This window comes from Saccopteryx bilineata, chromosome 1, assembly GCF_036850765.1.
Source record: "Saccopteryx bilineata isolate mSacBil1 chromosome 1, mSacBil1_pri_phased_curated, whole genome shotgun sequence".
NCBI classification, from domain to species: domain Eukaryota; kingdom Metazoa; phylum Chordata; class Mammalia; order Chiroptera; family Emballonuridae; genus Saccopteryx; species Saccopteryx bilineata.
In genome coordinates, this window is record NC_089490.1 from 163,078,019 (window position 1) to 163,092,216 (window position 14,198).

Genomic DNA, 14,198 nt, shown 5'->3' on the forward strand with positions numbered 1-14,198 from the left:
CAGTTGGAAACAATGTGGCACCCATATACACTAAGTTATATAATAAAGTTATTATTCCAGTCAGTTTATGCTGTATTCTGGAGTATAAGATACTCTTTCAATAGGTAAACATTTCCTACAAATATCTTTGATACATACCTGAAGACAAGTAGTTCCCAAATAACTTCAAACAAATTCCATTTCAATGATTCTGATATACAAGGGCTAGAAATTTCATCCTCTCAAGTAAAACAAAAATTGTAAGAATTTAATTATTTTCTGCAAACAAATATTTAGAGTTTAGGTTCAACATAGCTATCTTTTAGAGCTATAGTGCCTCTAAAATACCTGTTTAAGAAAAAATAATATTCAATAAATTAATATAATTTTTATTTAATTTTCACACGCATTGTAAGAACTTTCATCTCAAAGTTAACTAAAGCAGATTTACAGCACTGTTTTTTATATATGCTATAATATTACAATATATTATATCACTCCATGATTATGAATTGGCACTGAAATAATCTAGCTTATTATGCTAGAAAAAGATATATAAATAATTTAAAATTATTTCATTGATTTGTCATCAATCCTCTAAAATATATGCAATGAATTTTCACAATATTTCATCTCAAACATTCATTTTTAAGCCTACATTTTGCCGTTCAATAATCTTCAAACAGTTTCTGACTCTAAATTCAATATGCCAAGCATAAACTTAGCTAATTCATAACTAATTCATATGTCATCTATAATAAATGGAAGGTTTTCCTAGGAGCTAGATTTTAAAGAATTTTATATTGACAATTGACCTGCAACTATAAGGTATTTTTAACTTATAATTGCATTCTTTTAACTCATTTTTAAATAATATAGAAATGTATATAGATGTATTAAATGGACTCTTTTATCTTAGACTAATACTCATTTTAGAAAAACAATTTCAAAAATGTTCACATATTTCATTATACCTTAGAAATTTCTAAGTAATGGTGATTTTTCCCAACAAAAATAAGCCATTAGGTTGTTAGTAATTTTTTTTTCAAAATCCATATACTTTGAAATCATGTACCTGGAAATTAATAACAATTCACATTTTCCTCCATCTATCACTTTCTTAGCTTACAATTAAAAGTTTCAGAAAGTTATTTAAATGAGAAAAGCCTTAGGAATAATTTAGATAACATCTTGATTGTGTAAAAAAACACCCTGAGGTTACCTACTAAGGAAGAAACATTAAGATAAAAATAACATATTTAATGCTGCTATATCTCACAGCAATTTACATAACCATTACAGACACTTTTAGATACTTAATGTTTTGTTACCACTCGCTGCCAATTTTTGTCTTCATCACCCCCACACCCACATAAGTTTTTGGGGCTTTATATTTTTGGGACTGAGAAGAGGATAGGAAATTCTTACCTCATAAGTGCATTATGTTTCATGATAGAGATGAATGAAGCAACTCAAGTGAATGACTATATCTACACCTGGATTTTCAATCTATCTCTAATATTTCTAGGTATAATATGCATGTTACATGAATCAGTCTTTGGCAGAATTCTCTAAATAAGATGAAAAGCATTTAGAATGTTTCACCATATGATATTGATGCTGAATAACTGACACATTTTTCTCATTTCCAAATTTAGTGAAAACAGATCCTCCTGTAGAAAGACTTGTGCACTAAATAAATGACTTTTTATGTTCTTCATTGCCTACCCTTCTAGTTTGAAGCATATTAAGAGGAATTACTTGTGGGTATATTAACTCTTCAATTTTACCTTTTCAATCAGCCATGTTCTTGAGGTCATTTTTAGTTTATTTTATTTAATTTTTATTAATACCTTTATTTTGAGTTGTAAAATGCTGTAATTTTATGAATATTAAATATTGGCTAATGCATAGTATCAACAGTTTTGGATGTCTATCTAAATACCTTGCTTTTCTGAACCTTAAGTTCATTAGAAACTCAAGCTGAAAATATCTCCAGAAAACTGAATTATCGCAAAGAAATATTTGAGTGTTACTGGGAATAAAAAGTATCACTGCACATTGAAATACATGTAAACGCAAGATAGTTTTATCACTGAGTTTACAAAGCAAAGACATCAGTCACAAAGAATTTTAATATAATTTTTAATATAGTCATCCACTATTAAAATGAGCTATTTAGAAAAGTATGAACCATGCTTAAAATTAATACATTAAGTGGAGCCTCTCAAAATGAACCTAATAGGTTGATCATTTTTTTAAAAAGAGTAACGTGACCTTTTTAAGATTTAATAGTCCTTTCTCTCATCCTCTGACTGGTTGGGGTACAAATTGAAGCTTGGTCTAACAGAACTAGATCCTACTTCTAAAGCTGTAAGATGACTCCACATGCCTCACCTAACGGGCATGCCTAAAATATTTGTACTTTTCCATAGAACATATTGACAACGCTAAAGACTCCTTGATTGCAGAAATTAGATTTGCAAAGATCATAACAGTCATTTAGCAAATCCCATCTATTGTAACAATAATAAAGTGAGGCCTGGAGGGGCAAAATGCTGTTTTCAGTTTTATGCTGTTGGCTAATTTTTTTTAAGCAAAAGGTAAGTGCAAGGTCACAGCAGAGTGAGCAATAGGGAGGCCTATTTTACATAGCACTTTAGTGCTAGTTTAGTTTCTGTGGATTTAAAATATCTAAGAGTAAGCTGATTCAAGTAGGTATTTGTACTTTTTTAATATTGTATATTATGCAATTATAATAAACAAAATATTAATAATATAATAAGAACAATTTAAGTACCTTGTTAGGTGTTTTATATATTTTTTCTCACCCTAAAAACCTGCTAGATTGTGCTCTAATCTTTCTTTGGAAATAGAAACCAAGAATCTGAGAGCTAAATTAATTAAAACGATCCAGACTTCTGGCAATAAATAATGAAACCATGGAATGGCTTAACTGTAATAAAATGTTTTTATTTTGAATATACATCTTGACTCCGATTTAAATTTGGACCATCTAATATATTTATGACTACATAAAATATTGGAAAACTCTCTGCCATAGTACACCCAATTTTCATAATACAGATACCAAATTTATTTATATTTTTTTAGAACTTATGTGTTCCTCAGCGTTTTGTTTTCTATTACCGTTGTTAGGAAATAGATGTTTGAACAAGACATTTTAATGAGGGAAGTGTTTTTTATTAAAATTAACAGTTTCTGTTTCTTCAACTCCCAGTTTAATAGGAAAGCCATTGGTGATGAATTTGTAAGTGAAATCATATTCCAGATGCTTTTGAAAACAATAATGGTTTAAATCACATTTCTATAACACAATCAGTCTATTTTCTAACATATGCTCATGTCTTGTAGTAAATTTTAAAATGGATAAAAATACAAGTTGTATAGTCTTCCATGTAGCCTTATCTAGAAACAGCCTAACTTAAAAACAGGAATTATTAAAATATACCAGCACAAAATCATTACAAGGTATGTTTTTGTAAACAACCACTTAAAATGTAAATTAAAAAATGTTAGATGAATTAAAAAGAAATGGTACATCATTACAAATTCAAGCCGCCCAGGATAGCTGCATTGTTTCTCTAGGGAACTTTTGTTTTTATAACTTGACTGTGCATTATAATCACCTACAGACATTGTTGGAAATGCTGATACCTGGACAGCCTACATGCTAATGAGTAAGACTCTGCAATGGAGATCCAGAAAACTGGTCTCAGCAAGCCCTCCCAGTGATTGCTTCCAAGACAAGTGTTATGTAGACCACAGTGCAAGAAACATTGGTCTTGAAAAGACTCATTACTGCATGCATGTAGAATGATGATGATTTTGCAAATTGTTGCCAGTTTTTATGATGGACCAATGCTATATAAAGACGGTTAAGTTTCAATTGCTTAAGTGTGTCGTATTCTATTGAAACCAATATCCAAATGTGAAGTAGCTTTGTTCAGTGCAGCACTTGTAGCTCTGATTAGAGCAAGGGTTGGGAACCTATGGCTCACGAGCCAGATGTGGCTCTTTTGATGGCTGCATCTGGCTCGCAGTCAAATCTTAAATTAAAAAAAATAATAACATTAAAAAAATAAAACAGTCTCATGTATTACAATCCATTCATTTCCTACCGCTCATGTTCATGGTTGCTGGTGGCTGGAGTCAATCACAGCTGTCCTCCGGGACAACACCAAATTTTTATTGGATAATGCATAATGTACGTGAGTCATTGTATGGCTCTCATGAAATTACATTTTAAATTATGTGGCATTCATGGCCCTCTCAGCCAAAAAGGTGCCTGACCCCTGGATTAGAGGTTTAAGGAGGCTTAAGAAATGATGAAAGAAATAAGCTTTCATCTCCATATGTCATTTTCTTAACTTTTTCGAAGGCTGAAAAGCAAGAGATAAAGGATCTTTATTTTTATTGAGAGCTTCGCAGCTCTCAAGCACATAGGATGTTTTGTTCCCTCACCTGCCCAGGGCATGAATGGCTTCCTCATTTAAAGAAATAGATGTAGTATCTCATAAGCAATAATCCCTATGGCTAAAAAATGCAAACGACGATCGTAGACCCAGAACCATTATATCAGGTAACACCAAAGAAAAACCTATGCTGTGGGAAAGACAGAGTGGTGTGGCAGCATTGTTCCCCACCTCGTTCACCTCCACCAACAGACACCAGACACCTTTCTAAAGGCATTCCAATTTAAACTCACTTATACCCACTCCCTCATACACACTCATTTAATGAGCTAGCCAACTGTCATATCCTTGTCATTCTTTTTAGTAATACATGTTTTAATTGCTCATTCCAATTTCTATTTAAAGCTCTGCTCTGTGGGTGGACGGGATATGTATGACATGCCCTTCCTGTGCTCTGCTCTTGGGCCATTTTATATATTGGCCATGTTTAAATGTATTTCTTTGTCCAATGAGGTCTATTCCAGGGGCACAAACTGATGTAAGATGCCTTGTTCCAAGGCACTAATAGTATTTTCAGCTGTGGCTTTTGTTACAGGGTACACGGAGCCCAAGATGGACTAGCTGTCTATTTCTGCCAAAATCCATTAAATCTTCTGGGAGCCGTGGGCAAAGACCCTATGTATTCCACCGCGAGCTATGTGTTAGTGCTTGTCATTCGGAGCTTTAACCCAAAGCCAATTTTCAAGCAATTTTGTTCTGTTGTTACTATTCAAGATAAGCTCTCATCATTCGATGGCCTCATCAGGCAACAGAGGAACACGTCTATTGTTGACAGCCCGGACACCACCATGGCTCCATCCATGGCCAGTGCAGGACATGTCTTGGCACCCTTGTCTCCTTCTGAGCTAGCAATTTGGTAGGCCTTAAATGACCAAATTTACTTCCTCCCTGGAATTTCTATAAGGAATTCTATCTTGTACCCTGGGGGGGTCTTTGAACATCCAGATATTGTTCTGAGAGCAAGAATCAGTTCTTTTGACATTGCCACATGAACTGTTCTCAAGTCAGCCCACTGTGTAGACTGACATTGCTCTCTTCAACTACAGTTATTTATTCCAGTACAAGTGTGGTTTGAGTACTGACCTTCTATATGGGAGTTTCCATTGGTGAACCTGGTGGCCTGTTTTGCCTCCGTGGAAAGAGAATCATGATGTTTAGACCACTTCTGTAGCTTAACCAGAGATTCCACCACTAGTTCATTGTCAGATAGGCTACGTTTTCATGAATAAAATGTACTTTGGCCAAGGTACTCCCCTTATGTTTTTCTGAAAATACCATTTCTATTTTATCATGGAACTTAGATTGCAATGCCTTTTTTTTTTTTTGAAATTTCCAAAAAATCTTTATTTTATACTCCCCGGTTATTGCCTCAGTCAGATAAACAATTCTTTTATGTCCCTTTGCTAAGTACATAAATAATTTTTTTAGGCTAAAATATCTACTTTTTAAATTAATTTTAATGGAGTGACATTGATAAATCAGGGTACATATGTTTAGAGAAAACATCTCCAGGTTATTTTGACATTTGATTATGTTGCATATTTGCAATGCCTTTTTGACATCACCTATAACATGGTAGAGACATTAGGCCTGAATATAGTCCGATTATCTTCAGATCCCTTCATTTTGAGTTCTTGCTTCCACCAGAACCAAGGAGAACGCCAGTAACCATCATTCATATAGATTATATCTGCTCACAGCATCAGAAAGCTTTCTAGTTTCAAATCCCAGTAGCTCCCCTTGGGAGCCTCTACTGAGCTTTTTCTAGAAACTCCAGTCTACATAGCGTATTTTAGTAGCAAATACCTTCACCGTGAATGAATCTTACAGCCACTGAGAGGCAGTTTAGGTTATTACCTGTCTCAAACCTCTCACAGTTTACCCTTGTTTCCCTTTCAAATTCAGTCTTTCTCTAGTTACTTTATATAGTTTGGCCAACAGAAATCCAAAATTTATCTGTCAGATTTCAGATCGTGCTGTAAGCTGTTTCTCTCCTAGTGGGGTCCAGAGGAAACAGCAGTTTTCCCTTCACTGTATGTGAATTGTCTCTAGAGGTTTGCCCAGGTTATTTCCAGAAACTGGGCTGATGGGAGCAAGTCTTAAAGTTTTCTGGATTAGTTATCCATCTTTACCTAGTTACATGTGCCACTGAAGCTTCCAGACTCTCCCATGACTTTCTCCTCAGAGAAGGAAACGACCATTTATCATTAACCAACTTACTTTTGACAGTGATCCGGACCTAACCGTTTCTAATCATGTAGCCGTATACCGGAGAATCCGGGCTTCCTTAAGGGATAACAGTGAGGTTATAGTTGGGTCTACCCCACAAGAAGACACACTGTGTTTGACTCTTTTTTTTAGATTGAAAATAAGAGGAAAGCTTTAATTAAGTCTGTCAAAGCCTACCAGCTGCCTTTGTCCTTCTGAATATCTTGAATGGTTTTCATCATATCCATCATGGCGGAGGCTGTAAGGGGTCCTTCTTTAGTGAACCCAAGTAGTCAGCCTTTGGAACCTAGTTAGTTTCACATTAGGCAGACAGGAATGTTCAAGGGAAAATTAATGAGTGTCTATCACCCCTGCTGCCACCATTCCCTAATCAAAGGTGGGAGTTGCCTTGATTTGCCTGGAATCTTGTACTGTTTAATCGTTACTGTGGAAGGTTCAGGCAATTCTAAGGGCTCTCGTTTCAATACATCTAGTTACATCTGAGCTAAGAACTGCCCAAGGCTATGCCCCAGCCAGACATGGCAAAATCATTCCTTCACATGTCACATTTTCTCTGATTATACATTTAGCCAAAGGCAATACTATTTACTGGAAATATCTTGGTCTCTTATTTCCTATGTACAGTTTTTGCTATGACCATGATACCTACTATCACAGCATCATTCTGCCTTTTTCTTTGCCCCATCAACTTTTCTTTTGCTCTTAAACTGCCTTCTCATTCTCCGGTAGCATTACTGTACATTGTGCGCTGGCATCCAGTAATCCCCAAAAGCTGTGTACACCACCCCGGGACAGTCAACTTCAACCCTAACGTAACCTTGGAACCCTAGTCAGAATTGGGCATGGAGCTCTCCTGCCTTCAAGTCAGTGTTCTTTGTTTTCACTGCCTTAACAGATGGAGTAAATTCAGCAACCCATAGAAGTGCCTTTTGTTTCCATTCCTCACTGGCATCACTGGCTTTCACTTCAGAGATGAAAGCAGCAGATTAATAGAGGTCCTTAAGGGAAGCAGCTGGCGGAACTGGGAGATTTCCTTCCTCCCAGCGGGCAATAATGTACCAGGAAATCTTTCTTAAGAATCCTGTCAGTTTTCTTCTGTGTCTTAAAAGTCACCTAAAGAGAGCTAATAAAGTCACCTCTGGCCATGACCTTTCTTCCGAACAGCCCAGGTATTTTTTTTCTTTCTATTAGTAATACCCAGCATGACAGCTGCAAAAGCAAATGTACCCATGAATAATATATACCCTCCTACCTTCCCAAAAGGAGAGCCACACTGGGGAACCGATGCTCTTAAAACTGCCTTCAGAGCAATATATATATTATAATATATCTGATTATACATATATTATCTGATTTATACATATATTTTCTGATAATATATATGTTATCAGAAGGCCAACCCAAGTTTGCTACTCTTCTAAAGGGATGTTCCATTTCATAGCAGTGAGAGAGCCAGGTAGCTACCTTCCTCAGTATAGATTCATACCACCCAGGGCTTCACCCACTCCGGAAGGGTCATTGACTATACGCCTGCTAGCAATTCTTGAATGGCAACGCTATGGCAATTAGGTGTTAGCATTCATGCAGCAGCACGCAAAAAAATTTATCAGCTCTTAGGTCAATTAACCTGAAGACCCTGGAAAGCATGGAGACACAGCTCCATTATATTGTAATTGCTTTCTTCAGTATGGTCACTACAAGCCACATGTGGCTACTGGGCGCTAGAAATACGGAGTCTGAATTAAGACGTGTTAAAACATACCCTGACATTAGTATGAAATGAAGAATGTAAAATATCTTTTTAACTTTTATTTTCAGTAGTGTTTAATTAATATCTGGGACATACTGAGTTAAATAAAATGTGTTCCTAAAAGTAATTTTGCCTGTTTCTTTTAACTTATTAAACTGTAGCTAACGTAAGTTTAAATTTTAAAATGATGCACACGGCTTTTATTTGAGGCTTAAATTATATCGGACTGGGCTGCACTACCATTACTAGTTTCCAGGGCCATTTGCTTGGGATTCCGGAGAAGTGCTATCAAGGTGGAGTGCAAAAAGGCCGTTTTCAGTCCCAGTGGCACTTCCGTTTTCTTCTTGAGCACAGGTCACGAAGCTGCTTGCTTTCCTTGCCCTTTTTTCTCTTTCCCCCGAGTGGTTTCAGCTTCACAAATAACCAATTAATAGGAGACAAGGAATTAATTGTCTTTTGAACCACTCTCTCCTCAATTTATCACTGCGGTTCCTTTCCGTTTCTCTTTACTGATCACTCACCTGCCAACTCCTCAAGGGACAAGACTGCATCACTGTCACCCACATCCAGGTATAGGATCTATCAACCAGTTATTTTCCACAGAACTTTCACTGCCTCAGTCACAAGGTGGATCAACATCACATTCTCATCAGGACTCTCTCCAAATTTTTGGAGTCTGAAACGATCTGAGAGCCAGGTCTCTGCTTCTGGTCACCGCCGCTGAAATTTGGGGTTCAAATTGTCAAGCAGACCCTTCAGACATGGTAGGCTTTCGCCCGATATAACGTTTATTTGGTCCTGCAGGAGCATGTGAGGCAGGCCTCACTCACCTTAGACACAGCACCGTCATCCAATCAGGAGGCCCCGCTGTTACTAAAGAGCACAGCTTCTTATGTCCCTCCCCCAACAAACCTGTAGGTGCAGCTGCCACAGACAACAGTCACGGCATGTGTGTGTATGTGGTCACCTTGACACAGAGAATTCACAGCCTTTATTTCCCACCAAATTTGTATACCGTCTGGTCACGTAGGCCAGAGACATTCAGGCCACTGTTTGGCTTCCCCAGGGCAAGTACTCTCCTTCACTATGGGTGACCCAAACTCTACATTGCCCAGTTAGCTTAACTCTGTTGTTTATAAGGAAGTGATGTTGGAATAATCAGAAGTCAATCTCAGCAGGCCTGAAATGGCCCAGGCCTGGGGTTAACCCTTGGGATTCAAATAGTTTAACAATCAGTTTTCTGCCCTAACGACTGTTTTAAGTACAAAAAAAGATATACCCAACAAAGGTAGTTTATTATTTCATGTGTTTAATACTTAAATAAGAACAATAAAAAGGTACACAAAACTAGATTATAAGAGTTTTAAAAGAGCAATAAAAATATTAAATAATACCTGACAAAAAACAATAAAACTGTTATTTAAGATATTTCCATATTGCTTCTTGATTGGCATCCTCGCTTGCAATTTTTTTCACCTATGGACAGAATGAACATTACTGCAGGCACTTAGAATACACTACTGTGCAGATGAACATGAAAAAAAACAGTAAGAAATGTACATTTGTGATTTCCACATTGGGCAGCTGCCCAGGCGCCCACCTTAGAGAGAACCTTGATTACAAGTGACATTTTAACAACCAGTTTGCCAAACTTAGCCTAAAATTAAGCATTGGTTCTGCTGAAGCAGTGTGAACCAGCTGAATCCTACCACTGACTGGTTAACCCTTAACTCAGTCAGTGCTGTGGAAAGATATGGTTGAGAAAAATACTGTTGTTCACTAAATATGATAAACTGTAGAGATTGTTTCTGTTCTCAGGTATGAGGGTCTCTAAAGGTTTGAAAATATTAAGTTCTCCAGAACAGATGATTAGAAAGGTAGTTGAATGGAAGAAGGAGATTAGAAGGACAACTTCCAGTTACAAGGATAAATCAGTACTAGGCATGTGCCTAGTACAATATGATGACCATAGCACATAGGAAAGTGCTGAAGAGAGTAGATCCTAAGTGTTTTTATGACAAGGAGAAATTTTTTCTTTTAATTTTATCTACAAGAGGTCATGGATATTAAGTAAACCCATTGTCATCATTTTACAATATATGTAAATCCAACTATTAGGTTGTATCCCTTAAACTTATACTGTGATATATATTAATTATTTCTCAATAAAATTGGGGAAAAAAAGATAGTCAATACATACTACTTTACTAAACACATTAGCAAGGATTCTAAAATCTTAGCATTTTTGTAGTCAACCTCTCAAGTGACTTAATTAATATACCAGCACCGCATTGTAAATGCTCATTCAGAAGTTATATTTTGCCCTATTTTGAGATGGAGTTTTTTAAACACACGGGTTGATGTGGCTTAAAAGGATATTTCATACTTTTTTTTCACACAAAATTGTACATATTACTCAAGTGATCTAAATTTTTCTTCTAGAATGAAGCACCAGCATAATTTACTAAATTATAAAGATACTATTTCAGCACTTCCATAAGAACAGTTTAATTAGTATATCCACTATTTAAGAGATATACAAAATTCAAAGCAAATGATAATTTAGTCTTAAAATTTCCATGGAAGCTAAAAATATTGTCAGCATGAATGAACATTTTTATTGAAGACTACTGGAAAATCACTTTCCAAGTTATTGAAAGATTACAACAGTAGTTGCATGTGATTTGGATCATCAGCTTTTATGTTATACATGTTTCCTCGAAGTTCAATTACTTATATGTCTTACTGTTGATATAATTTCCAATAATTACATTTTTTGTTTTCAGGTGGAACTGCAAATTCATAATTTGCCAGAAACCTATTTTAGACATAATTACATCAAATTTAATAATCTTCTTATTTTTACAATCTATTTTAATTTTTACTTTTTTTTTTTGTATTTTTCCAAAGTGAGAAGCAGGGGCAGGGGAGGGGGGAGGACAGACAGACTTACACATGCATCCAACCGGGATCCACCCAGCATGGTCTACAGGGGGCGATGCTTAGTCCATCAAGGGCTTTGCTCCGCTGCAACCAGAGCCATTCTAGCACCTGAGATGCAGGCCATGGAGCCATCCTCAGCACCAGGGCAAACCTTGCTCCAATGGAGCCTTGACTGTGAGAGCAGAAGAAAGAGATAGAGAGAAAGGAGAGGGGGAAGAGTGGAGAAGCAGATGGACGCTTCTCCTGTGTGCCCTGGCTGGGAATCAAACCCTGGACTTTCACACACCAGGCTGATGCTCTACCACTGAGCCAACCAGCCAGGGCCTAATTTTTCTTTTATATTTTGTGATATACTGTTCATTGAACTTCTACTTTTACAAACCCAAGTAATATTTTGAATTTGAGTACTTAGTTACTTTTATCTCTTATATTACCATCAAAAATCTGTAAGAGGTGAACTATAAAAAATTAGTAAAATGTCATCTTTTAAATTTTCAATCTTAGTAACAAAAAATTCAATTAATTGGTAGCCATCTACTGTTATGTTCTCAATAAATTTGTTAAAGTATTTATCAATAGATTTCATTATAAATTAGTGTTATATTTTTCTATCATGAACATTTTTTATTATAATTTTATTAATAGTTTTTCTTTAAATTTTTTTCATGTACATTTAAAGAGAATTCTCTTCAATCTGAAACATTTCAGAGAAAAGTAACAATACTTTTTAGAACATAATAATTTATAATTTTCTCTAGTGTGAAATAAACTTTTGCTAAATATCACTTGTAATTTCTATAAACCAATGCCCTTAAAAAGTAATTGTATATAAACCAGAATATGTGACTATCTTATAGTCTTCCAGTGGGTTAGTGTAAAACATAGAAGTATAGCTTTAAGTGAGGATAACAAAAAAATCAAACAGTATTGTTGAGCTAAACTGTATTTTCCAACAAAATAACATAAAATTATAGAAAATATTAAAAAATTTGCCTTCATGAAAATAAAATTTCAGTCAATGATCCTGGTATTTTCCCTTCTGACATCACATATTTACTCATTTAGAGACATAATATAAAAAAAATTAATTCAATAAACATAAGATATAGATTTTTTTCTTGTTCAACTTATATAGATATTCTAACAATATGGTTAGTTTTTCCATTAAAAAACCTGTATATCATTTGAGAGTTTCATATTTCTTAATGAACACATCTATGTGAAGCACATTCAATCAATAAAACTTGAATGGGAAAAAAAGCAGCTCATCTTTATAAACTTAAGTTATCTTTTCTATATAATGTTAACATTTATCATGATAAGCTTAAGTTATGATAATGAAGCGCCTGTTATCTATGCTCTGTTTCATGATTAACATGTTTTCTTATGTTTTTCTCGTGACAGGACGATGAGGTAAGGGAAAGTCGATTCAGCTTTACAGCCTATGGAATGGGACCATGTCTGCAAGCAAAAGATGGTGTGACCCCCAAGGGCCCAAACCATCCTGTCCAGGTAATGCCAAAAAGCCCTGATGAAATGAGGAAGGTCTTTATCGACCGGGCCAAGAAGATTGACACTATCTCCCGAGCCTGTTTCCCATTAGCCTTTTTGATTTTTAATATTTTCTACTGGGTTATCTATAAAATCCTTAGGCATGAGGATATTCATCATCAACAATAAGATTAAGTCTCTGGGGTCCTGCAAGTGCAACAGTCAATTCAGAAGGAAGTATCTTTGCCATAGGTGTGGTGTATAAATGATGACCATTGTATTAAAATGGCATAGGGGAAGATATTATGTGATTTGCTATGCAAAGTCATGAATTAGCTTAAGATTCTTTTAATGGATACTATATATACAATAGTGACATTCTATTTCATATTAATTTATCTGCTCTTCCATAGTAAGTAACATAAGTGGAAGTGTTACTGCCAATGTGTTTGTATGTTATATAATATCACATAATAGTCCATGTGAAAACTACTTTGGATTCCCTGATTTTTAACTCAATGATAATGAATCTTACAAAAGTAAAATCTGAATAATAACCTTTATAAAAGGAAAAAGGGGAAATGTTGAAGATAAAAAAATTAGTAGTGTGAAGCTTCAAAATATTTCCTTATTCTGTAGTTATAAAATAGAAAAATAATCAGTTAATTCAGTGGAAAATTTGTTAAATAATAATAGAGAATTGTACATACAGATACTATTGGACCAACTTATGTAATAATAAAAATATTTCAAATTAGAAGATTAAAATAAAGAACTTTTATTATTTAGATACTAACTTGAATTGTTTAAAGCAGGGGTCAGGAAACTATGGCTCACGAGCCAGATGTGGCTCTTTTGATGGCTTCATCTGGCTCGCTGACAAATCTTTAATAAAAAAATAATAACGTTAAAAAAATAAAACAACCTCATGTGTATATTACAATCCATTCATTTCCTACCGCTCATGTTCATGGTTGTGGGTGGCTGGAGCCAATCACAGCTGTCCTCTGGGACAACACCAAATTTTTATTGGATAATGCCTAAGGTACATGGGTTGTTGTATAGCTCTCATGGAATTACATTTTAAAATATGTGGCGTTCATGGCTCTCTCAGCCAAAAAGGTCCCTGACCCCTGGTTTAAAGTATTAAATTTCCCTCTGTGGAAATTTTAAATGAGTGGCTTAAGAGATCATATTCTATAAAATATCTACTTTTCTTAACTTTGTATGTCTCTAAATAAAGTAAAAAATAGTGAAAACAACATTAATGTGTTTAAATAAGTGTTTTAGCTATGTATTTTTAATTATTA

The 14,198-nt window shown here is 35.1% G+C and overlaps 1 protein-coding gene across 1 annotated transcript in view; it reads left to right on the top strand.

Moving 5' to 3' along the window:
- Positions 1-13,387, top strand: part of GLRA3 (glycine receptor alpha 3) — a 175,842-nt gene extending 162,455 nt beyond the window's left edge. Inside the window, exon 9 of the mRNA XM_066253420.1 lies at positions 12,802-13,387. Coding sequence (XP_066109517.1) covers positions 12,802-13,077 — 276 coding nt within the window. The 3' untranslated portion in view covers positions 13,078-13,387. The remainder of the gene's footprint in view (positions 1-12,801) is intronic.
- Positions 13,388-14,198: the final 811 nt, after the last annotated feature.